This window comes from Manacus candei, unplaced genomic scaffold (genome assembly GCF_025592945.1).
Source record: "Manacus candei isolate 608988 ecotype Guabito, Panama unplaced genomic scaffold, ASM2559294v1 h1tg000056l, whole genome shotgun sequence".
In the NCBI taxonomy this organism is placed as follows: Eukaryota; Metazoa; Chordata; class Aves; order Passeriformes; family Pipridae; genus Manacus; species Manacus candei.
In genome coordinates, this window is record NW_026138104.1 from 4,585,281 (window position 1) to 4,611,248 (window position 25,968).

Genomic DNA, 25,968 nt, shown 5'->3' on the forward strand with positions numbered 1-25,968 from the left:
GGAAATGTTCAGGTCTTTCGAATTGTGTATCACAAGTTTTTCTATTTTCTGCCTCTCTTTAGGGAGGGTAAAGCAAGACAGAATAGAAAACAGACTGCTTTAATTAAATCTTACATTTGCTGATTATTGCATTTTAATTAATACAATTAGTATTCAATTAAATAGATATTTCTGTCTTTATAGTAGACTTAAAAGTTGCTTCAGTCTTGTAATGTTCAGGCTAAAATTTCCAGTATAACTGTCAGAGGCAGGGCTGCAGAATAGTTCAGGTGACTTGAGGTGGGGTTTTCTTGAGTTTTGGAGGGGATTTTAACAACTGTCTACTCAAGCACTTCAATGACAAACTGCTTAGGGAGAAGACAAGTATTCAGTTACATTAAGTGAATCTTAACCAGGAAAAGTGAAAGTTTGCAGTAGAAGAAAGAATTTGAAAGTAGTGATTTATAGCATAACACACAAAGAAAAGCTGGGGTTTACTCACGTGATTAATTGACACAAAACAGGTTTTTTAAAGTGCTTCTAGAGCTGTGCGGAACAAAACAGTTCTTAGAGTAACCATAAACACAAGAGCTGCTTTAGCTCTTCATTATATCACTAGATAATGATTATAGTGATTTCAGCATAACTGCATAACTAAATTTCATATCTTCATGTATGTATCCGGATTGTATCTAGATGTCATATTATGACACAAAGAGTGGCAGGAATTTAAAAACAAACAAATAAACACAAAATATGTAGAATCTTGTGAGAAAACAGAATACAGCTTTCATGCTGAGTCTAAGAATTTGCTTGAGTACAACTTGGAGTCACAAGGGGCATATTTATTCTAAATAAATATCCCTATTAAAAGAAAGAAAGAAAAAAGGAACAGGAAGGAAGAGACACAAAGTCCCAGCATAGCTGATCACAAGATTTTTAAGCAGATCTATAAAAAGGAAAATTGTATGTGTAAAGCTTGTAGAAAGGAGCAGAAACTGAAAAGAAAATGGAATAAAATTGGGCTTAGAAAGATTTCAGTGTAGTCTTTGAAAAGAGTAACACAAGACCTCCCCACAAATTACTGAAATAAAGAGAATTCTGGTGAAGTTAAGTTATATTTTGATATCAGTTGTTTCTGTAAACTGAGTAAATAATTTACTTCACACCACTGCAATAAATTGTGGGAGATACTTCTTTAAACTGCTTTACCTTTGTAACATCATAAGCCAGATTAGTCTGCTATTTTCAAAAAATTTGCATAAAAACTTAGCGGCAACATGTGTCAGAACAAGAATGTAAATGGTCTAGTGGCTTGTCTCCAATAGTAGCAACAGGTAAATTTCTTAGGAAGGCAATAAATGTGGAGAATGTGAAGATGTCAATATGGATATTAATATTATCTTTTTTCCCCATATTTTTTAATTAGGAGAATGGCTGTGGCTAGACAACACTGTAGTGAATTTTGTCAACTGGAATGTAGGAGAACCTTCTCCTCAAGAAAACGAGCACTGTGTTGAAATGTACGCAGACTCTGGGTACTGGAATAATATCTATTGCTCTTCCTACAAAGGCTATGTTTGTAAAAAGCCAAAAAGTAAGTGTTGCATTTATGAATTTGTTTTATGTATGGAGTATGCTCCTTGTACATTAGTATTAACACATGGCCATTACACACAACGCATTTTAGATGGCTGGTTTGAGTTTTTTTAAATGCCAAATGATGCACATTTGCATGCCAACAAAAAGAGTAACTTTTGTCAGTAAGTTGAAGTTCTGACCAGTGCTCAAGTCCCTTTAGAATTACTTTTAAAGAAACGCATTTGTATTTTAACTGTACCTAGTGTATGCACTTAATGAGTTTGCATGTTCTTTATGGCTAATGGTTGAGTAATCACAGTGTAAGTACTGTGCCTTGCATACACAAATTTGTTTCATCTATATGAAAATACGTTCCTCAGGATATCTCCTCTGCTCCACTCAGGAAGTACATTGTGCTTATTTCCCTCTGGCATGCACTCTCATATGCATGCATTTTCTGAGTATGAAGTACTATTTCTGTGAATTGAATAATTATGAACTGTGAATTAATTAACAGTCTGGGGTCTTTTGTCTCTGCTTTTCATTCATTCATCTTTTCACAACAGGAGAACACAAAGCAAGCAACATAGTTTGAGTGCTAAACTGAAAATGTCCTGAAATAACTGAATGTGCAAATTTGACGGCTAGTGCATCTGTGTTCCTAAAAGGCATCATAATAATTTCTTTCAGCATATATTGCAATATCAGAATCTCTTACAATGTTTACTGGGAAGAGTGAAATGCATGTAGTAGCTGAAATACACCCACTTCCTCTACAGTACTGAAATTGAGAGAAATTCTGCTATCCTTTCTACAAATGTGCTAAATTTATTCTTACTTACTCAAATGCTTGTAATGATGACTGTATCTTCTACAGGAAATACTGCAAACTGTCTGATATAACCACCCATTCAGAGTCTACTTATCTGTCTTTTTGCACTGTGATTGACAAAAACCAGGCACTTTATTTTCATTCTCTATCCAGAATACTCATAGATGTAGGTAACCAGTGTTAAAATCAATGGCCACCATTCCTTTTTGACCATTTATCAGCTGTTTGTGCTGATACTGCCATTTACCAGTTTTGATACTGAGCCATTTCATGCTGAAGCAGATGAACGCTAGTTATTTTTTTCTAGAATTAGCTTCAACCAGTCTAGCTTACTATCTGGAACGCCAGTGTCACTGCAAGGACTATATAGTCATTCCCTCAAGAACAGGCCACAATCTAGTCCTACCTTGTCACATATATGCAGCTTTTCTTGGCACAGTTTTGCAGAACTGTGACAATGTTACCTTTGCAGAATTTAAACAAATTATTTAATAGCTATAGACTATGGGATGTTAGAAGCATGGTTTTACTGAGCTGCCCCTGCTGTGGCTGGTTATGTTTGCTGTTTTCTGAAGAGACTGAAGCACAAAATAAGGACTGAAGTATTCCCATTGAATAGATGCTATTTTCTGTTCCATGTCTTGAGATAATTTTTACCAGAGTAATTCAAAATTCTGTAGCAGGTTTATTCCATAAACTATCTATTTTTATTTGTAAGTGAGGAGTTATTCAGCCTGGAGAAGAGAAGGCTCTGGGGAGACCTTATAGCACTTTCCAGTACCCAAAGGGGGTCCACAAGAGAGCTGGAGAGGGACTTTTACAAGGGTCTGTATCGACAGGACAAGGGATAGTGACTTTACATCAGATATTAGGAAGAAATTCTTCACTTTGAGGGTGGTGAGACACTGGAACAGGCTGTCTAGATAAGTTGTGGATGCCCCATCCCTGGAAGCATTCAAGGCTGGTTTGGATGGGGCTTTGAGTAACCTTGCCTAATGGAAGGTGTCCCTGTCCATGGCAGGGGGTTTAGAACTAGGAGATCTCCAAGGTCCTTTCCAACCGAAACCATTCTATGATTCTTTGTTGTGTTCATGGTATCTCACTCTCATTTTTTGGGAATGGCAGATTCATATCCCTTAATATGCTGCTTGTTTAACACGTAGGTAAGTTTAGCAAGCAGTCATCTCATATCAAACTCAAGAGCAATATGCATACTGTACATTAGCAGTGCTGTACCAAACTTGGTCAATCAACAGTTCTTGATGAAGAACAAGGAAGAAGTGTCTATGTTATTATATTCCAAAAATTGTCCAATCAAATGAAGTAATGCAGCCAAAGTTTCCCTAACATCAGTTTTTCCCTCCTATTCCTTCTTGCATTTCTGAGACTGTTTTTACACTGTGCTCTTGGACATAAGGTATCTTCACAAAATCCCAGAACCACAAAACAGCTAAGGCTGGAAGGGACTTCTGGAGGTCGTCTGGTCCAACCCCCTTCTCAAAGAGGGACACCTACAGCCAGTGGCTCAGGACTATGTTCAGATGGGTTTTGGATATATCCAAGGATAGAAATTCACAGCCCCCCTGGGCAGTCTGTGCCAGTGTTCAGTCACCCTTGTTATGAAAAGGCATTTCCTGATGTTCAGAGGGAACATCCTGTGTTTCAGTTGATGCCCACTGCCTCTGTTCAGTCACTGGGCAGCACTGCAGAGAAGATTTCAGAATGAAACATGATGCATTGATTGAACATTTAGCTATAGACTAATTTTATGCCCACATGGGAAAATACATATCTTAATTTTAAACAGTGGTTCAGTTTTCCCAGCAAGCCAGATTTTTTTGGTCCAGAAAAAGAAATTTTAAATGAGCTGCAAACATTTTAGTTTGGATGTTTAGTTATCTGTTAGGACACTGAAGTTCATGAGTGATTTCAAATGTCTGGGTAGGTAAGCCATTAAGGTCTCTTGGCAAACCAAATTTATTACACTTGCTATGTTTAGGTCACAAATCTGCAAGAATTTGTAATTAGGTTGAGGATTACATTTGACCATGTTTATCCTGAAGATGCTGTATAGATTTTCTTGTGGTTTTACCCTGATGTCTGGATCAGTCTCCCTGGAGTTTTTGATGTTTCTTCTTTTCTGCTAGTTCACGTAAATAACTACATATGAGGCCAGAATACACTAGACCATTGTGCTAGGCCTTAGGTTTATATAACTTTGTGTGAACTAAACCAAAGTGTTTTAAGTATTTAGTGCCTTGTATTACCATATATTTATCTGAACATGATTTTTAGTATGTTCCAAATATAGAAAAAAATAATGTAGAAATAAATAACCTGATAATATCAAAAGATAATGCTTTTCCAATATTTTCAAGTGCCAGCAACTGAAATGCTGCCAGCAACTGAAATGTCACCAGCAGAAATACCTACAATGGGTAAGAATATTATCATTCAAGTAGACAAAAACTAGTCTCATGTAAAATCATAAACAGAACAAATCCTATCCTGTATTATGTCTTTTACATTTTCTGATATACTTGATTCCTAGGAGTATATTGTTTCCTAGTGGTATATACTACTATAAAATATATTCCATTTGGTGGGAAATGCAGATTTAAAAAATAGTAATTTGTGATAAAACATGAGATGTTGGCAACTTAAAATCAATTTATTTTATGCTGCTGTCTTTGTCTCTTTTTATTTTGAAATTAAATGCTGTTGCTTAAAATGTCATGCATTCTAAAGAAAGTGTTTCCAGTAATCAGACAAAGAGTATGTAGCATCCTCTTGATTTCTTTGTATTTGTTTTCAGCAATGACAATGGATAAGAAGGCTCTTACCCTGAACCATGGTAAAACAGGAGCTGTAGTTATTGCTGTTCTCCTCCTCCTAGCTGGAAGTGGCCTTGCAGGCTATCTCTTCTACAAAAGAAGAAAGAATTGCTTGCCAACAAATGACAGCTTTGAGAACAATTTGTATTTTAATAGTGATGGATTTCCTGGAACTGGTGACACAAAGGATCTTGTGACCAACATAGAACGAAATGAACATGCAACACTGTAATGTAATGTAATGTGTAATATAAAATGTAATGTAATAAAATGAAATGTGCCTTGTTTTACTTAAATTATGCAATTAGAATTAAGCCAAAGGTATTTCTCATGTGCAATTGCTGTAGTAGCCTGTTTCAGTGTGTGTATGATGCCATATAAGGAATTACTTTCTTTTAGATATTGTATAAAGCGTAAGATTTCATATCTCAGGATTTGATGATCACACTGGTGAGTGTGTGTCTTAAGAAAAGAGATAATATTGACTAATTATTAAATGGAACAATACAAATGGATGCAATAAAGGAAGTAAAACTTCCAGTTGAGGAATGCTGACAAGATTTGAAATTTTTGCATCAGATTTATTTCAAACCATGCTAATGAACAGATGCTCAGTGCTGTTCAACAAACATCTCTCTATTTCTCTAATTCTACCATCTTTCAGGTATTCCTAAGGATTTAACTACAGGCATAGTTACTAGATGGCAAGTCTGTATTTGGGCACATCCTCTTTGAACTGTGCGGGGAAAAAACCCTTTGTGATATTTCAGTTCCCACAATTTCACACAACACAGAGAACTACGTATGTAGTTCTTGTAGTTTATGTATTCTAGGATTTAATCAGGTAAAATCTGGGGACAGGCCTCTGGAATGGAAAAGTGTGGTTGATGTTAACTGCCTGAGTTTTGGCTGGCCATAAGTGGGTTTTGCTGGTGACAGGTGATGAAGGTCATGGCAAAAATTCCTTCTAATGAGCACAACAGTTACTGAGGAGGGGGAAGAATGTTGCCTATATGTGTTCTGAGGGTTTCTTGGAGCACTGGGTAGCTGTTGTGGTGATGGCATTTGGTACTGCTCTCCTATGTCTTCTCAAGCAGTGTAGGTTTGTGGGGTGTGTGCTGCAAGAACAAGTGAGTCAAGAACAATTTAGCTTTACTTATGTAATAGTTACTACTGATTTTATTTACTCAAAAATGGCTAGATCAGCTACTATTTACGGAAGTCTTGAGATTCCCCAGAGTGGAGTTTATATTCTTAATTTTTGTAAATCCTGTAAAATGTTAATCATGCATGATTCCCCACTTGCATACAAAGGTTTGCAAGGTTTGATTTTGTGGCTTCAGGTTTTGTTCTGTGAAATAAAAAGTAACTAGCTTTCATTTTTAAATAGTTTTTCATTTTATAGTTTTGTCTGTATAAGACACTGTAAGAGGATAAAGTGAAAAAGAAGATACCACTGTGGAGACATTCCACCAAAACTTGTGACCAAGTATTATATTAACCATATTTTCCTGAATCTTTCCCAGGATTATCTGCTTAAAACTAAAACAAAAATGTGATTGAGTGCTTAAGTAAAAAATCTCAAGTTACATACATGTGCAGGTAAGATGGGAAAATTTGTCCTGGAACTCCTTTTCTCTGGCTCCGCTCCCTTTCTCCTGGTTATTTCCTTGCTCTGTTCCTATTGCTGTTTCCATTTTCAATGCACAGTTTTTTAAGCATGTCTTCTCAAGGAGCAGTACCTCTCATGGTTCTTTACACTATCTGATGTGGCTTGTGTGCCAGAAAGCTCCTGACTGACTGATTAATAATGTTAAGGATAATGTTGTTTCAGTTATATGGGGAGGTATAGATAGAACCAGGTAGAATGATATGTGAAAGGGAGAATGAAAGGCTGAGAGACCCTGACTAGAATGCCAACCTCCCTGTGCTGGCTGTTGAGCAAAGAAATGCAGTCTCTACCCAAAAGAAGTTTAGTCCTGTTCTGGGACTGCACACCAAGTGATTCTTCCAGGTAACATTTCATCCCATGTATATATGCAAAGGTTTGGTTGGAAAGAAGATAAAAATTGAGGGGATGTCTCATTTCTGGTTCTTTGCCATACTTACCAGACACATTGCTAAAAAGTATCAGGGAGAGAATCCAGCTACTGGAGCCTGGATAATCCTGAGCTCATTCACCCCTTTATACTGCCTGAAATCCACCATCATCTTTGAGTTGAAGAAAATTAAAAATACCATGCTAGCTAGTTAACAGCTGGCAGTAGGTATAGCTGCTTCTGTGAAATGCTGTGTCAGTCCTGTTCTGCTGTCCAAATAGGTACAGAAAAAATAGAGGAGATTGCAAATAAAAAGCTCTACTGTGAAGATGGAGCTACTTAGGTTGCTCACTTTAGAAAGAGTGTGAGTGAAAAAGACCACAAAGATTTTCAGAAGAGGAGAAAATTTAAGCTGCATGGCTTACTGTCCCTCCTATTTCAATATAATGGAATTGAAGCAAATTTCCCACTAAAAAGATAAAGCATGGAAGCAGTGGCATTTACAGCACAGGAAATCATTACAGTTCCATGTAGTAAGCAGAAGATGAGCACTTTACACACAAACTGTAATAGAAATTTTTGAATGGAAGGTAGAGGAACAAACAAGCTTGAACACTTTAACCAACATCTAATTAATATAAGATTAAATGGAAGGCTTTTACCTGGTAGCTGAGATGGGGAAATTATGTCTCTCTGTTTGACCGAAAAAAAGAAATGTGTCTTATTGGATATGATTCATGGATGCAATATAATTTGATACTTTATATATTCTGGTCTTTCACCAACTCTTTCAACCATTTTCTGCTACTGACTGTTATTCCTAGTGGGATCAATCCATTGCCTTAGAACTGAGGTGTTTTTATTGTGATCTCTTATTTTGTCTCCTGAGTAGACACCACTACTTAGGGGAGTTTTCAGGCTCTATGTTGCATCCATATACATTGACAGAGGAACTGGGTTCTCACTTTTCTGAAATATTCTTGCTGTAAAAACAAGGAAAATAATTCCTTGATAAACAAGATAAAGTATAAGTGATTGATAGAAAAACAAATGAAATTTTTAACTGATCATTAATAATTCATATGCATAATCAGATGCTGCCAATATTTCTTATGTTTGATCAGGCAGTTTAGGTAAAGGAAAGCAAAAAAATGTTGATTATGTAGCATGAAAATATAATGTGAAAGTGGAAGGTGCTTTATATTTCTCTTTCAGTGTGTTTTGAGTCTGTCTAGAGAAATGGAAAGGTTACTCACTCTCTGAGGTTTTTTTTTAGGCTAGAATGTTTCTAATGAAGTTTAGAGTAGGTTTGTTTGGTTTTTCTTTTTAAATCTTTACATCATGTTGGAAACTGATTTTGCTACATGTGGGGATTTCAGATTGAAATCTTATATCAGGTTATAGCAGGCTAATTGATCACAAAATTACTTTCGGATTTTAATATAAGTGTTTTTGAAAATGAGTTATGAACCTGGATGGACTCAGCCATGCATTTCTGTGGCAGCTGAGGAATGACTTGATGGCAATATGCAGTAGTGTGTAAAATTTTGTCTCTTTGCACGCTGCTGTGTTTCTTGATATCCTTATGTTTAATTCTCGTTTCCCCTTTTCTCCAAAAAAGTTAGAACTTCAGAAGAAAGGTGGTGAATTTGCACACTGTGAATGTAACTTCCTGCCCGGGAGCAGAGACTGTCAAAGGAACAATGCTGACTCAACACAAAACCCAACAGCCTTTGTTCCTTGCCACTTCTAAAATGTCAGGCTGTGTCTTGCCAAGGGGTAGATCTTTGCAGTCCTCTGGTTTTCTTTTCCACTTTGTGTGCTGTGATGCAACCTGCAAACACTGAGATAAAGCTGCCTGTAGTACGTTTCAGTCTTTCTCAGCTTCTCTCAACAGATTGTCAATATTAGTGCTTCACCAAACACTGATCTTTCTTCAGAACACAAATAGTTTATTTTTCCCTGTTGTAATTGTACTTGTTGATGCCCAGTAGCTTTAGAGATCCTGAGACGCTGTATACAGCAGAATCACAAGACACATTTCTCCTGTCTAAATAATAAATCTGAGTATTTTTTTCCATCTGCACATCTGGACGTCCTGAGCAATGAAGCAAGGAAAGTTGGAAAATTGAGGTTGTAGAGCACTCCTATGTTGGGGAGTACCAGAATGCTTGACTTCAGACTCAGTGCAGCCATCCTTGCATATGCATTATAACTTACTGAGTAGCTGACCATCTGCTGCTTTCGAAGCAGCCCCCTCTTTTCTCCCACTTTCCTCAGGTCTCGGTATCCTTCTCAGATTCCCATTCTTTGAATGCCTTTTGCCTAGCTGTGCCTGCTGGCCTTCAGGTCCCACTATTCTCTCTCCCTGTTATAGTTTTGTTCTGCTGTAACTCCCTGTGTATCTTTTTAAACCCAGTGGGTCATTCATCTGCATCTGAGTTAAACAGAAGCAAGATCCCACATCTTCATGTGGGTATCAAGGGTTTTCCTTGCCTGCAACAGCAGCAATTTTGCTGCAAATACAATTTTGGGGAATGTATCACACACCAACCTCTCCTAAAGAGAGGAGAAATGAAATTCTTTGAAGTCCATAAGCAAAAATGGATGTAAAGCTTCCACAGAACTGCCTTTTCTCTTCCCTATACCCTGTTTTTCTAGCTCTTTTACCTACCATGGAGAGACCTTTTTCAAAGCAAACCTCAGAATTTTGTCAGAATGCCTGAAGGGTATGCAGTTTAGGAGGTGCAAACTTTCAGAGACCAGTAAGACAAAAATCTGGCAGTATTCCTTATCAGTTTAGTTTTCCTCAATAACAATAATTGAAAATCCAGTCTTTTCCAGTTTCAGGTTCTCTCCTTCCTAGAATTGTATGGTTTCTTTTCCAAATTTCTTCAATCATTGCTGTCAGTTGGGTGCATTGCTCCCGCACAGAGACAGAAATGGAGCCAAAGAAGGAACAGGTGCCTCCTGAAGAGCACAGATCCTATTTTCTACAGTTTTTCTCTTTTCTGTGGAATTATAGACACAGGAAATTCTGGTTCTCTTTGATTCCAAATGTCATAGTTACTTGATTTGCATGGTGTCCCAGCCAATTTTTCACAGTATTGCATTGCACTCCGGCTTTTTCTTTTTTCTTTTTTTTTTTTTAAATAGACAAATCTTTCTTTCCTTTTTTACTTCTTTCATTTATTTCTGGAAAAGAGATGTTAATATCACCTTTTTATAAAAATAATGATTCTGACTTATAAGGTATGTCTTAAAAAATCCACACTAAAATGTTACCTGTTAGATCTCATATTTCTGTGGCAAACTTTTATGCAGCAAAGAAACTAGATTAGAAAGAAAAGTTTATTCATTAATATATTATTTCAAAATTACTCGTGACATGACGCAGTTCCTTATTTGAAGCTCAGAACTTCCCTGTATCTGTTGGGTCTTAAAAAGGGGTTGTTAATCCACTTCAGTGCAGAGGGGTTTTCTTGCAAGGCACTGATTTGGTCTTCAACATCAATTCGAGGCGAAGGGCAGAAAAGATTGAAATATTTGGCCATGTCTGTCTACTTGACCCTGATTTTCCTTCTGTCCATTAGTACATCTCTTCAAACATCTGGTGAGTCTTGGTCTTTTGCTGAGAGTGGAGGTTTTCAAGTTCGTCTTTATGGGTTCTTAATATCCCTCTTGGTGGGCAGTGAATTTAAATCTAGTCACAGAATATAATTTGAAATAGTTTCCTTCAGCTCTGCAATTTGGTGTTATCTGCACAGGCATTCTTTTTCCTTAACCCAGCGTTCAAGGTGGTGTATGAGTGACAGGAATATGCCTACAGATGTGGACATAACCTAGGCAGTGATGATTCTTGAAAGTGAGCCAGCTGAATGCAGGCAAAAGCTGATCTTGGTTTACTCTGTTGGGGGCTAGAACAGCTCAGAAGTACAGGGCATGGACTCTCAGCATGCACAGAACTACTGGCTGATGCGTACTTTTAAGTTTCTCAGACATCTTGTATAACCACAGCATATCGATCACTGCATATTGAAATTTTGTTTCCAAGCTGACAGCTTTAGGAAGGACCTTAAAAGCTTTTGTCCATCAGATTTCACACACTCCTACTGCTGACAGGAAAACAGATGATGCTGTGTCTTTCCCCTTTCCCCTGGGAAGCTCCCAGCTAGAGAACTCTGGGAGTTCAATGCTATTGCTTGGATGGCAGCAGCTTGAATGCCAACCTAATCCACTACAGGACAATTTCTTCTGTGCATGCTTTTGGGTGAGACCAAGCTGGCTCTAACCCATCCTCTGCTAGCCTTCTGAAGAACCACTGCAGCAGGAGAGCTGTGCCAGGGGAAATGCCATCTAGCTTGTTCTGATCTGTAGACTTTCAGAGCAACAACACTCCCTGGCAGCTCCCAGACGGGAAGGATTATGAAGCCCCATTTAAGTATTCCATTAAGAAATCTTGGGTAAAGCTCAATGGCACTGCAAAGTGAGTTGGATGATGTTGCCTGTCACTTAGAAAGGAGTGAAGGGGTGCAAGGTGAGCTGCAAAAATAGTCAAGATTTGGAGGAGGCTGAAGTTGCGGCCCTTTTTTTGAAGCTGGTCTTAAGAAACAAAACCCTGCTGTGCAATGTGTCACATTTCTATTTACAAGTGTAGCTATTAATGGCACTTAGGATACTTACTTAGCTTAACTGTGCCCAGAACTGATGATGCTGCAAGTTGTGGGTTCCCTCCCGAGAAACTTACAAATAAAACTCTGTGAAGAAATGACTTTTTGCACAGCTGCCAAAAATTTCCAAGATAATTAACCAAAAATGAAAAATACCCCACTTTCTTGATAAGCTGAAAACCACTATGTCATTCTGACCCAAATATAAAAATGGTTTAATTTTGAGTTATGTAAACCATCTTTAATAACTTTAAAACAAAAAGTCCTCTTACTTAAAGAATTAAAGGCTGTTTAATGTGCTGTGGTGGAACTTTGAAGAAGTTATGAAATTTAATAAAGGCCATTTTTGATATGCATTTTGAGACCACTCTGCTTTAAGGAGGAATGTGAAGAAAAGTAATTTTTCTTCAAAGAGCTGTATTTTCAGCTTCAGTGTTGTTTTCATTTTAAGAATATTTTCATGAATATCGTTTCCACTGATGATTAACCTCCCTTGATTTCTTTGTGAAGTATATATATATATTTTTTTTGGTAGCAGAGTATCACAAAGATATTAACTAACTTTATCTCCTAAGAAAGCTCTCTTCAGATGTTTGCATTATCATTTTATTTTATAGGTAGCGGAATATTTTCAATCTATAATGAAGATAGCAAGCTCTGTGCCCAAGCCCAGAACTCTAGCTCAGTCATAACCACCACCTGTGATGAGCATGATGAGTTTCAGAAGTTCAAGTGGGTCTCTGCCAAACAGCTGCTGAGCATGGCACTCAAGCTGTGCCTGGGAGTGCTCACGAAGGACGATGAGGCTGCCATCACCTTGGAATCCTGTAACAGGACAAATGAACTCCAGTGGTGGGAATGTAGAAATGAGACGGTTGCAAGCTATGGCAAGGATTTGTTTCTCAACTATGGCAAAGGGAAGGGGAAGAAAATCAGGCTGTCCAAAGGATCAGGCAAAGGGAGCAGGTGGAAAATCTATGGAACTGCAGACAGCTTGTGCTCTCAGCGCTATGAGGGTGAGTACTGAAAATTCATCTCTATTTCGAGGTAACTTGACTGCCCCTATCTGCAGAGTGTTCTGCTGCCTGCTTGACAGCTCCATTTTCTTACAGTGATATCAGTAGACGTGATAGCTACAAACATGGTGTAGAAATGAAAGGCAAATACAACTGGATACCTTTTGGCAAACATAACTGCACATTTCCGCATAACTTGTTAAATGCAATTCTTTCAAATGATAGACTAAAATTACAAAGGCCTATGATGTAATCATAAGAAAGAATGGGAATTCTGTTTGTAAAGCAACAGCAAAAGGAAATCTATGACTGTTTCAAAATATGTCTGATCAATTTGTAGAAGAGATGATGTGTTGTATTACTTTTTATTGTTGCTATTACTAGATTTGATAATGTACTATATCTAAGAAGTTAATTTCTAGTTAACATAGATGTAATCCACCATTAACAATATTTACCTAGTGTTTCCTAGGCCCAGTAAAAAGAACAAGTAGGAAAAAGCAAAAGGAGAAACAGTGCCTAATAGTTTAGGATGCAACAATTCTTAACACTCTGACAAAGAACCACTGGAGAGTCAGATCTCCATTTCCTACATTTTTATGGATCTTGAGCTATATAGAGTGGACATCAAGGTTCAAGTGATCAAACTGCTTTTTTTTGTGACACTGGTAGGTTGGGAAGTTAAATAACAAGGGATTAAATTTTTATAGTACCCTATGACTGTTCCGTCAGGAATGAAGTTTGTCATAATTTTGTACAGATAACAGCAAATTAGATTGCATAGTGATGGCAGGGTCACTTCCTAGCAGAGTCACTTGCAAATTTAAGATATAACTCCCTCTCACAAAGACTAATAAAAATATTGTGATATCTTCTTTCAACGTCTTTTCCACCATACAAGGAGAAAGAAAAAAAAAGAATGTAGACATCATTCAAGGACAGAAGTATGTATGCAACGGGAGAAGCTGAGTCACAGGGACCTCTTACACAGTAGTCCAGAAAGCAGTGACATGAGAAAGTTAGACAGAAATTAGTTTGAGGCCCAATTAAAGGTTGTTTGAGAGTTTTAATTCCGAATACTTTGCCATAGTCATATCTGATTGGCACAACAGCCTTGTAAAGGTTTGGGGTAACAAAGTACTGATATATTGAGCTCTGCACAACTCAGCTGTGTCTGTGGAGAGCTGTCTATGGGTGTCACTCGGGTGAACATCTGATACCAACTCGAAATATTGATTATACTTTTCTCCATAGATATCTATACACTGGGAGGAAATGCCTTTGGTGCACCTTGTGTGTTCCCTTTTAAGCACAAGGGTAAATGGTATGCTGAGTGCATCCCTCACATTGATGATGCCAAGTCTCTCTGGTGTGCAACTTCTTCAGATTTTGATAAGGACCACTTGTTTGGAAATTGTCCACTAAAAGGTAATTTATGAAAATTTCGGAGAAGGTGTTAAGCAAAAGTTTCCTCCACTGACATGGTCAAAATCTTCTTGGGATGTGGAAGTAGCATTGGACAGCAAGCTGAATTTGGTCTAGCCTAGTTCACTGGTGAGGTATGCAATGATAAGTGAAGTATCTGCTCTTCAGTCTCACTGCCCTACAGTGCTCCTAAGACTGCTATATATGGGGAATATTCCGAGGGTGGTGACTGGGGCTGATGGAAAAAGGAAGAGGAAGTGCCTAGGAGTAGGTGAGAAGAAAGTCAGGACAAATGAAAGGCAGAAAGAAGTGCAGTGGATGAGGAAGGTGAGACACAGGGAAGCATGACACAGTAGTGCATCATAGGATGGAGGAGAGAACAGGAGAGCTGTAGTGAATGGAAGGGTGCAGGACACAGGCAGTGACTTTCACCTGCTTTCAGTGCTCCAGTGCTCCATATGCTTACAAATCATCCAACACAGCTTTCCAATAACCCTAGCACAAATTCTCTACCCCTTCATCCTCACTTCATGCCTGATTGTTTGGAAATGATCATTTCTGTCATGTTGGGAGTTCTGGGAGAGCATAAGAAGAGTCTGAAGGTAAGACTCTTGTTTGTAAGGTGACATAAGTCCTTATGTGATTAATATATTATTAATATTTAAGAAAAGCATATTTAAGTGAGGAAAAATGTATGTTAAAAATCATACGGTTATATAGTTTTATTCTGCAGCAAAGATTTTATTTTCTGAGTTAGCAAATATGATTATCTTGTCAAATTGCTGATATCATTTTTTATAGACACCACCCACAATAATCTTTGGAAAACAAATCCTGTGACAGCAACGCGCTATCAGATAAACTCGGAGTCACTTTTGACATGGCACCAAGCAAGAAAAAGCTGCCAGCAGCAGAATGCAGAATTATTAAGTATCACAGACCTTCGTGAAGAAATGTATTTATTAGGTAAATTAAAAAAAAAATTAAAAATAATGCTTTGTTTAAAATGTAGGTCAGCTCCAACAGCTTTAACGTGAATATTTATATTTACCTTGTGAAAATAGGTCTCAGTAACATTCTTAAAAGAGCTTGTCCCTTTCTCACAAAAAAGATATTAAAATAATGGAAATAATCTAATGTATTTTACAAAAAATAGATACTTCCTATGACACTTTTGCCCTCACGCTTTAAAATATTATTTTCAGTTTTCTTGAGTAGCTTACAAAATCTGAGGCACTGAGTAACTTGACTGATTGTTTCTTTTGGCCATTAGGGCTCACTAGTGACCTGGGCATCAATGCAAAGCTCTGGACTGGTCTTTACAGTGCCCTTGAGAGTGGCTGGCAGTGGACTGAGGGCAGTCCTTTCAGATACCTGAACTGGGCTCCAGGTAATTGCACTGTTATTAAATGATAAACAGCATCTGGACCAAAAATTTCTCTTTCCCTCCCCTCCTCTCTCCTTCCTCTTCCTTTTCCTCCCCTCCCCTCTGCTCACCTTCCCTCTCCTCCCCTCCCCTTCACCAAATTCTTGTTAGCTAATTTCTTTGGTTTCATAGAATTTTCACAGGTTACAGGGAATTATGGCAAAGGTAGGATATTACAGTAATAGGGGTCATACCAGAGATAGATTGTTATTAATTCTGAATTTCCCAGAAAAAGCATATAGCTTATCCAAGACAACAGTTGAAAATAAATATCTATACATCATTCTATTTTTTCCATCTACAATTTTCTCTTCAGGTATATTATTCAATTCAAATAAAAACACCTCATGACAAATGACATAAACAGAATGTAAAGAAGAGAGAAAATAAATAAAGAGAAACAGCATAAAATATTTTCTATTCTTCTCAGTTGATGTTTATGACATTTATTTGATGTACTTTATCTTAGTAAGTTTCCACTCTTTTCTTAGGACCTAAGTCACCATCCTGCATGTTGTCATGTTACGTGTTTTCATAATAGCACTTCTGACTACAAGGAAATCCAAAGGACGAGCACTCTTGTGGAATTAAATACACATTTCAAGTCCAGTATTCAACAGTAAAGGATCTTGAGTTGCTTGCAATACTATAATTCCATAAGGAATTCTGTCTTAGATGAACTTTTATAAAACTTTTTTTTCTATATGCTGCTGTTCTTCAAATACACTGAATTTCTTCTTCAGCAGTGCATAAGGAAAGAGGGGCAAATCTCACGTTTGAAGTGTCAACTGTCTTGGCCATCCCAGTGATGCTCCCTTGTCATCTCTCTTGGAAATTATTACTCTAAAGATTAATACTCCAGTGGCTTTGCAGCTGCAAAAGTCTTTTACATTCCTTCCTCTTAAGAGGTGAAAATTTTCAGTGTTAACAGAAGGATTCTTTGCCTCTTTTTTAAAGGAAACCCCTCTGTGGAATCTGGAAAAATATGCGGGACCTTCCAAGGTAGGAATGGCAAATGGGAAAACCAGGTGTGTGATCGGAAACTGGGATATGTCTGCCAAAAGAGAAACAACTCTTTGGATCCTTCCAGTCTTGCCCCAGGTATGTTGGTCAAAAACCAAGGCTATTTTTGCGGTCAGCGAGAAAACATTGGGAGGATGCTGTACGTGAAATGACAACATATTGTTAAAACAAAAGGATCACACTTGATGACCTCAGTCAAATACTGAGAAAACTAACTTTCTGGCTCGTTTTAAAGATGATGCCCAAATGTTGTTCATCATTTTGAAAAGATTCCAGAGTACTAAAGAAGGCAGGATTAGGTGTTTAGTCATGTTATCCAGACCATGGAATACTGATGAATATCCTGTGCTCTAAAAAATACTTCTAAGATATGTTCTGCTAGAGTTCATACTCCCCTTCTGTCTCTGATGCTTTTTGTTCTATTCAGGAAAAAATCAGGGGGATGCATGGCCCATATATATCCCGCACATTCTGGCCACACTTGGAATGATTTCTGATCCATTGTTAACCTCCAAACCAAGCCTGAATGTTGTTTAGGGGAATACAAGTTTGCCCAGCTCAAAACCATTTTCAGGGAGCATTGGACCAAGTGGTTGATCGCACATCAGTGTTGGGCACATATCCTCCCCTCTTCAGTTTCCTGTGTAGGTGCAGATCATGTGAACTTTCCAAGCAGTGGAAGGTGGCTGCCCATACTAAATTCACTCCAAGAAAGAAGTGCTGAACAAAGTGTGCAGTATTTCTGTGCAGCTGGGATTTCTGACATGTCTGGTATGGCATAAATGTGTCTGGACTAGCTTATATATGATTTGGGCTGTGCAGGAGCTCCTGACTCCCTGCTGTTTCCAGAGAAAAAAATATACAAAATCTACAAATTCAACAAGATCGAGTTCCTGAGTAGGAAAAGAGGCCACTTTGTGTAAAACATGGCTGTACCCAGAGCCTCACTGAGGGTGATTTAACACGGATTTGTGCCCTGCAAATTTGCATGCCAAATTACTCAGTACTTATTTAATCCTGTAAAGAAGGTTTTTTTGGTAGCTTCCAGCACAACTGTGAGAGAAAAATTTGTTTTGTAATCTTTGTAACCCTCAGACTTTGGCTTCTCTCCTCTGCCAGTATGTGCTTCAGTATTTCAAATTCATGTCAGTATAGGTAATTTTCTTTTTGATGAAAATAAAGCACTGAACAGGACTGCTCATTAATTGTTTGACATCAATTTTTTTTAGGTGACTTAAAACCTTTTAAGTGCCCCAGGGAATGGGTGCCCTATGCAGGTCATTGCTACAGAATTTATAGAAGACCAAAAATATGGAAAGAAGCTCAATCTTCCTGTAGAAAAGAAGAAGGAGATCTGGCGAGTATTCATAATATTGAAGAGTACAGTTTTACAGTGTCCCAGCTTGGGTACAGTGAGTATTCCTGCAGATCACTTTTTTCTTAATCTGAAATTATCTTGTTTGCTATTATTCATTTAATCATTATAACTGGGATCTTAATTTTTTTTTAATAAAAAAGTTCTTCAGTCAAAAAGGGGTGTGAGTTGTGATTGTTCTAAGACATCCCCATACCTACAATTAACTTTGTGTTCCCAGAGTCAGATGATGAGCTGTGGATTGGTCTAAACGACTTCAGAATTCAAATGTATTTTGAATGGAGTGATGGCACACCTGTGACTTATACCAAATGGCATCACGGAGAGCCAACTCACACATGGAATAAGGCAGACTGCATCCGGATGAAGGGAGAGGTAAAAATCCCTCCCCCACTCTTATGCTTTCTTCTGTCCTTTGAGCCCCCCAAAAGGAAAACATCCATGATTAAAAAGAAAAAAAAAAGGGTTATGCTTTTAAAAGTATTTATGAACTTGGTTTAATTCAAGATACCTTAGTGTGGAGGGAGACTGGAGACCAGATCCAGGAGGGTGTATGATGGAGCACCAGAAGCAGTTCACTGCATGGAGACTTGGTCTTCTCTACAACAGTTTCCATCTGAAATTGGTTGAAATAACTCATCATCCACATTTAACATAGCAGTATAGAGTCTTGAAGCAGGGAATTTTTCATTTTTCCTCTAAAAGCACTAAAATATATGCTTTTAGAGCTACTTTGTAGGCTCATATTTGTAGAGGCACAAAATCAGTTAAAAAAAATCTCTCTTCTTTTATACTCAGCATAAAAAGACATATAATGCAGTGGAAAAAGACTTTTTTTATATTTTATGTTTAGTTTATCCAGCATTTCCTTGCTATTGTCATCTGGTTATATGGACATAATAGATACTGTGCTGGTGAGAAGAGAGTGGAACAGCGTGTTTCCTTCCTGCTCTCATCAGCCATTGAACCTTTAATACATCCAACCCTCATTTTCACACCTCTGAGGAAATGTGACCCTCACTGTCTTTATTTGGGAATTTTGGAGAAAAAGTAAGGCAAGGAAGAGACCTGAAACAGTCTCACACACATGAAAAGAGAAGGGTTCTTTCTGAGAATGATGAATATTCTTGTTGGATCTGAATTCTCTTTAGCTTTCACTTCTCTCTGTTGTTTATTTTTACCATACTCAGGATGGATCCTGGGCTGACAGTGCCTGCGAAATGAAATTTGGCTACATCTGTAAAAGGAAACCCTTGGCTGAAGAATCAGGGGAAGTCGAGGTTACTTACCCGGGCTGCCAGAAAGTGAGTGCAAAACAAAAGCAACAGAAGGTGCTGCATATGACTTTCACTGCTATGATGATAATTAACATAGAAGTAAATTCTTTTGACTGTTCTTGGTGGAGACTTGAAAACTGTTAATTTCATATGTATTGATACTTCTTAGACTAAAACGGAATGTATTTCTTTATTTAACTGAAATGTAGATAGACCTTTTTATTTCTTTGCAAAGACTCATCTCTCTCCTACTGCAGAACTGGTCACTGCCTCTATAAAAGCAACTCTGCAAAACATGTCAGCCCTTTTTCAGGCTGTAACTCACTGGTCATGGATTGCACACAGCCTTCTCAGTTCAATCAATCTGCCACAGGAATAAGGAATATATGAGTCCATTGTTTTGTAGATTGCTTGTAACCTCTTGCAACAGCTATACTCATGCAGTGAGAAGCCAGAGCAAGCTTTACAGAGGGAGCTGCAAAGTGGCTGTGACTTTGGTTGCCAGCCCACAGGCACAACCATGGCTCACTGTTTGCAAAGCCCCTTTGTGTGTCCTTTTTCAAGAGTTATGGTTACAAAAACTGTGTTTGATTATCCTCTTGGTTTCTTCATGTGGTTCCTGAGAGCAATTTTGACTTTGGATGTGATAACTGGAGTTTGGGTGTGGCTTTTGGAAGTGCACAAAGCTGTGCAATCTGACAGCCCCTCTGTACATCTGTGCTGTTGACACTGGCAGGGCTGGATGAAGCACGGCTTTTACTGTTACTCCGTGGGGCAGCTACCAGCAACATTTTCAGATGCAAAAAAAATCTGTGAAGAAAACAAAGGTTACTTGGCTACTGTGAGAGACAGGTATGGAAACATAATTCTTGTCCTTTAATGCGTGTAACCAGGATGGAAGGGAAATTTCTTCTTACTCAGCAGTTATTCATAGTGTCTGTCTAGTGTGACACCACTCTTATTTGCAGGAAAATTTATGGTAGAACTGATGAAATATTGCACTATAGATCCAGGGCTTGTAGGGCATCAGAACATTCAGGTCAGTGCTACTACACACACTGTTGTTGCCTTTAGGAATTAAAAAACTGGATCACCTCCCCAACGACCCCAGACTCACAGATTGTTTTAAAACTTCTTGAACTAAAAATAAACAGATAAGCATGCAACTATTTCTTCTGGATTCTAGGGTTTTAGCCTTTTTTTGTTTGTTTGTTTTTTCAACAGGCAGATTTGGAACCTTACCCTTTTTAGAATAAAAGCATAGCAGCTTTTATAGTTATACAGAATGAGTAACATATATGCATTAACACAATATTGTGGGGTTTTTCTTGTTCATTGTGCAGTACAAAAGGGGAACAGAATCACTCTGAACTCCAGACATGATTCACAGTAACAAAAATTAAAATAAAAATTACTTTTTATGATAATTAGAACTATGAAAGTAAGATGATTACCCTTGTTTCATTTCATACATACTGAAAAATCACCTTATCTTTACCAGATTTGCTACAATGAACTGTTTGAAGAAATGTACAAGTTGTGATAAAATGCGATACATCATTTTGATGCTTACTCTTCACAGATATGAACAAGCTTTTTTGACCTCCATAACTGGATTCAATCCAGCAAAATACTTCTGGATTGGTCTTTCAGACATGGAGGAGCAGGGGACATTCAGTTGGGCCAATGGGGATCCAGTCACCTTCACTCACTGGAACGTGGGAATGCCTGGTATGTGCCATGGAGGCCACTGAGTTTCTGCTCTGAGGAACCAAAAAATGGGGATTTAAAAGCTAAAAAAAAACTCTTCTGGCATAAAGCAGCAGAAAGGACAATGCACCTTTCAATTTTTGCTAAGGGGATTAAATCAGGGGTTGTGGTAACCCCTTCCAGAAGGTCACCTGGGACTGCATATGTCTTTTGGTATCCTTTGCTCTTTGTTGTTTGGTAGTTTTGTTAAGTGATTCCTAGTAATGTCAAAGGAATTTGCTAGAATTTCTTTTTATGATTGAATAGAAATGCACATGAGCTATCATGAGCTATTGATATTTCAGAGTGGGAACAGGTTACTCATAAGTAAGCAGCATATACTTTGAAAAGGTGCAGTCATCAATAAAATTTAACAATTTTATGTTTCATGAAGGAGGGGAGTCAGGCTGCGTGGCCATGACAACAGGAACTTCAGCTGGATTGTGGGATATTGTGAACTGTGAAGAAACAAATATGTTTCTCTGCAAGCAGCTGGTGGAGGGAGTGACTCCCCCTCCTCCTCCTCCAACCATATCCCATCTTCTGCTGTGCCCAGAGGGATGGCAATCCATTCCTCAGAGCAGCTTCTGCTTCAAAGTAGGTGTTTAATTTCTGAATGTAAACCCTTGTCAATTAAAATAAGAATATGTTCTGTGTATCCATGGAAGGTTGATTTTACCCTGCCTACCTGATAGGCAGTCTGTGGTAACATGTCTCCAGCCATCCACAGGTGGTGTGGCTGGGAAGTGCTGGACAAAGCTGTATGTGTGTTGATCTAAAGTTTGCAGCCACAGGGGCTCTGAGGTGATAAGAAAAACAAAGTCACAATAATCAAATTTGATAGATGATTCCAGGCTTATGGTTGCACAATTAAATATTAAGGAATAAAACTAGACCAGAAGACTAGAACAAAGACAGAAGCCCTAATTTCTGCTTCTAGATATCTGTAATAATCTGCAAAGTATTTAGTTGACCACTTTTTATAGATTTTTCAGGGAGGAAGGGAGAAAATGAAAACATGGTTTGATGCAAAAGATTTTTGCAGAGCCATTGGAGGAGATCTGGCATGCATTCACAGTGAAGAAGAACAAAACCTGATAACTAGATTGTAAGTATCTGCACAGTCCATTATTCAAATATAAGAAAAAAAATTACAAATTACCTTTCTGAAAGACATAAACGATTCCTGGTGATCAATTTCTACTTCACAATGATGGTGTATATCCCTTCAAAGTGACAGAAGGAAATAAGTAAAAAGAAGTGAGAAAAGGTTTTCTTGACAGGTCTCTGGGAAGGTGGTGTCATGCATTGAATCAGCCTGAACATAAAAAAACCGAGAGAAGTATCATCAAAGTTGGTTTCAACTGAATTTACTTAATTTGTAGTTGATCAGTAGGTAAAATACTCATGATTAAAGGAATATTTCATGCTGGTTTCCTACCTTAATTAGGGGGAAAAACTGGGAGATTAAGAAAAACCTAACCTATTGATGTGCTTATATAAATGTTTAAATCAAACCTATGAGTGCAGAGGTGTCTGAATTTGGATGCCTAAGCTACTTGGTGGAACCAGGACCTTAGAATATATTTTCATTTAACTCAATATTTGTAAACTCATGACATCTGTTATCTTTTCCATGAAGTGCTGTGTTTCACTGCTTCCTGCCACATGCAGTGCCAGGGTGTTTTTCTCCACATGAAAATTGAACAATTACTTTATATGACTGTCTCAAATGATATTTCAAGTATTAAAACACTGAAAATAATGTAATGCTATACATTCTCCTTCTCTTTTTCATGCTGTGTCTGATTGTCCGTGATTATAATCATTCAGAGAGAGAGATTATATTCATTATTCCTACTGGATGGGTTTAAGTGCCTTGGACACTGACAGTGGATTTACATGGAGTGATGGCTCACCAGTGAGTAAATAATTTATTATTCCAGAGTTTTTTACTATTTTTTTCATGTATATCTTGGCAGGCAGCTCTCAGAACTCCTCCTCTACAAGCTGCAAGTGACCTTAAGTCTTTACAACCTGATTCTTGTCTAGAAATTAGTTTTAATCTTTTGGTAGTTCATAGCTATAGATGACAATATGGCATTTCAAGTAATGAATAACACCAAAAGTGATGGAATATTACACCCAATCTAAGCAAATCTGATTGTGCTAATCTCTATATTCCCATTTATCATTTGCTGTAAGAAATAATTTTTTACATCTATACAAACTAGGCTTTGCTGCTTTTGTTGCCTTAAGTAAATCAAGATTTGCAAGGTCCAAGTCCATATGGCAGCGCTGATGCATTGTCTTGGGCTGAAACATCTGAACAGGATAAACAACCCAGGGATCAGAGAACATCTTTCTAGAACTCGATAGGGGAACATTGTCTTTCCTGATAAAAAATAGGGCAAGAACTTCTTGGCTTACTAACATGGCTTATAAACACACAGATGAATCATTATGCTGTTCAGAGGTCATGAACTTCTTAAAAGGTCTGGTGTTAAAGAATAAGATGGACCATGAAATCAAATGGAAGTACATTCTTCTTTAATAGGATGATAAAAGACAATTGTTTCATTTTAAAAGCAAAATAGTTATAAAACTATGTTTCCACTCCAGGTAAATTTTGAAAAATGGTCACATGGAGAACCAAACAATTATGATGGGAATGAAAAATGTGGCGTGTTTACTGGCTACCTCAATATGAACTGGAATGATTTATTTTGTGAACACATGCTGGACTATATTTGCCAAATTAAAAAAGGTAAGATAACTTTTTTCCTTTAACAACTTTTAGAGTAGATTAGAACATCCTTTACAGGTCAGATCGCACGATCTGCATGTATTAGAGGCAGCTGGGCCACCAATCACAATGAAATATTTTATACATTTAAGTAAAAGCTGTTGAAAACTACTAATTAATCCGTGAGATACATAGGTAAACTTTGGACGTACGTACAGCATGTTGGGGAAGTGTAATGCAACAGCCTAAAGTTGGACATAGTTTCTGTAGCTTAATTTGTGATCAGCACTACCATGCTATTTTGCTGAGTGTAGCACTTTTTTTCAGATACTCTGAGAAATTCTGTAACAAAAATAAGCATACTGAATAACCCTTATCACTATTACTTGGAGTTAAAATGATAATTACTGTATGAGTGTATTTAATTGAGAGATGTCTGAGAAACATAATATATACAGATATTGATTTATATTGCAGGAGTGTCACTGAAACCAGAGCCCAATTCTACATTCGGTAAGTCTTGTATTTCCAATAAAAAAAATAAATTAACATATAATGATGTCAATTTCTACTATAGACTGCTTAATGTTTTAATTTGCAGATTATGAATATGTTGCTGGTGAAGATGGCTGGGTAAAATATAATCACAAGGAGTACTATTTCAGCAAAGAAGCAATGCCTATGCAAAAAGCCAGAGACTTTTGCAAGAAGAATGGTGGTGACCTTGCTGTCATTGAGAGTGAAAGTGAAAAAACTTTTCTTTGGAAATATGTAAGAAACATATTTGCTTCAAATATGCACAATTTTGTCTTGAAGTGATGCACCTTTTTTCAACTGGCTTGTGAAATATTAAAAAATGGTCCCCACCATAAAAGAAATCAGTGCCACCTTTTATCTTTTCATGGGTTTATCTAGTTAGATGCTTTATCATAATCATTATTTTGATAAATTGCTAAATGTAGAAAAATTTCCAGCTTCCTTTGAAGAATACTCTCAGGGTGCAGCTTTCAAAGACCTTGCTCTGTTTAGCTGAAAGCTGCAATTAATGATTATGTTTTACTTTCTAACTCATTCTTTTCACAGAATTCAATAAAAGATTTTTGTCAAAACAGATCTCATATTTTAAGTAAAAGGTTTAAGATACAATATTTTCTAATGGTGAGAGAATGACCTGATGATGATTTACTGTTTTGATAATAGTTTTATAGTGTTAAACCCAAATTTGATTCCATTCATTCCTCCTCCATGACTAAGGACTAAAACCCACCATTTACTTGTAGCCTTTCAGCAAATTCTCACTATGCCCCCCTAAAACTCTTAAAAAATTATTGTTATTAACCTGCTTAAGAGATTGTTCTTACCTTCTTAACATAGCTTTTTGCTCAATTTCTTTTTTAGCCCATTCTGCTTTTTTTAAAAAAAATATATACTTGAAATTGGAGGAAAATTTAAAATTTTGCATTTTGCAGTTCAGGTACATAATTTCAGTAATTTCCTGCACATTGTATACTATGCAATTGTACAAATGAAACTACAGCATTTTTTGAGAGTTTGCTTGTTTTATTTGAAATCTCTTTTATTATAGATAATTCAAATTGTGGGGTTTTTTTGTTTTGTTTTAGATTTTCTATAAAGACTGGGGAAATAGCTTCTATATTGGCTTAAGTGTGAGCCTTGACAAAACATTCCGGTAAGTAAAAACAAATTAATTTTGTCAGACTCATTATGTGAGTATTTGGCATGGTTGGCTTTAGGAGACTATTGAAATTCAATGACTGACACAACCTGTCTACAGCCATGTCCTTGGCTACTTTTTAAGAATAAATTTGTGAATCACCAAACTAGGAAATTATTGTTGCATAACCGAAAAAAAAAAACCACCCCAAGTAACTAATAGGTTTATAATATGAAAGATTTCTTTTGCTTAACAAAATGGTTTTTAGTGGTTCTCAGTACCTGGTTCAAGACTCTTTGTTACCCTACAAGATCTTATATT

General features: G+C 37.3%; 2 protein-coding genes across 3 annotated transcripts in view; both read left to right on the plus strand.

The window, feature by feature from the left end:
• The window catches only part of LOC127477660 (macrophage mannose receptor 1-like), a 57,391-nt gene extending 50,144 nt beyond the window's left edge, over nucleotides 1–7,247 (plus strand). Inside the window, exons 28-30 of one of the 2 annotated variants that reach the window (XM_051802305.1) lie at nucleotides 1,409–1,576; nucleotides 4,771–4,830; nucleotides 5,208–7,243. In XM_051802305.1, coding sequence (XP_051658265.1) covers nucleotides 1,409–1,576; nucleotides 4,771–4,830; nucleotides 5,208–5,458 — 479 coding nt within the window. In that variant the 3' untranslated portion in view covers nucleotides 5,459–7,243. Of the gene's footprint in view, nucleotides 1–1,408; nucleotides 1,577–4,770; nucleotides 4,831–5,207 lie in introns of both variants that reach the window. The other variant, XM_051802306.1, reaches the window with a different exon arrangement.
• A 3,459-nt stretch (nucleotides 7,248–10,706) lies between these two features.
• LOC127477654 (macrophage mannose receptor 1-like) overlaps nucleotides 10,707–25,968 on the plus strand; it is a 29,490-nt gene continuing 14,228 nt past the window's right edge. Inside the window, exons 1-18 of the mRNA XM_051802277.1 lie at nucleotides 10,707–10,878; nucleotides 12,553–12,951; nucleotides 14,206–14,379; nucleotides 15,178–15,342; nucleotides 15,650–15,766; nucleotides 16,760–16,903; nucleotides 18,055–18,237; nucleotides 18,421–18,575; nucleotides 19,391–19,504; nucleotides 20,214–20,329; nucleotides 21,060–21,208; nucleotides 21,621–21,823; nucleotides 22,213–22,334; nucleotides 23,060–23,147; nucleotides 23,849–23,993; nucleotides 24,450–24,485; nucleotides 24,574–24,743; nucleotides 25,595–25,662. Coding sequence (XP_051658237.1) covers nucleotides 10,818–10,878; nucleotides 12,553–12,951; nucleotides 14,206–14,379; nucleotides 15,178–15,342; nucleotides 15,650–15,766; nucleotides 16,760–16,903; nucleotides 18,055–18,237; nucleotides 18,421–18,575; nucleotides 19,391–19,504; nucleotides 20,214–20,329; nucleotides 21,060–21,208; nucleotides 21,621–21,823; nucleotides 22,213–22,334; nucleotides 23,060–23,147; nucleotides 23,849–23,993; nucleotides 24,450–24,485; nucleotides 24,574–24,743; nucleotides 25,595–25,662 — 2,609 coding nt within the window. The 5' untranslated portion in view covers nucleotides 10,707–10,817. The remainder of the gene's footprint in view (nucleotides 10,879–12,552; nucleotides 12,952–14,205; nucleotides 14,380–15,177; nucleotides 15,343–15,649; nucleotides 15,767–16,759; nucleotides 16,904–18,054; nucleotides 18,238–18,420; nucleotides 18,576–19,390; nucleotides 19,505–20,213; nucleotides 20,330–21,059; nucleotides 21,209–21,620; nucleotides 21,824–22,212; nucleotides 22,335–23,059; nucleotides 23,148–23,848; nucleotides 23,994–24,449; nucleotides 24,486–24,573; nucleotides 24,744–25,594; nucleotides 25,663–25,968) is intronic.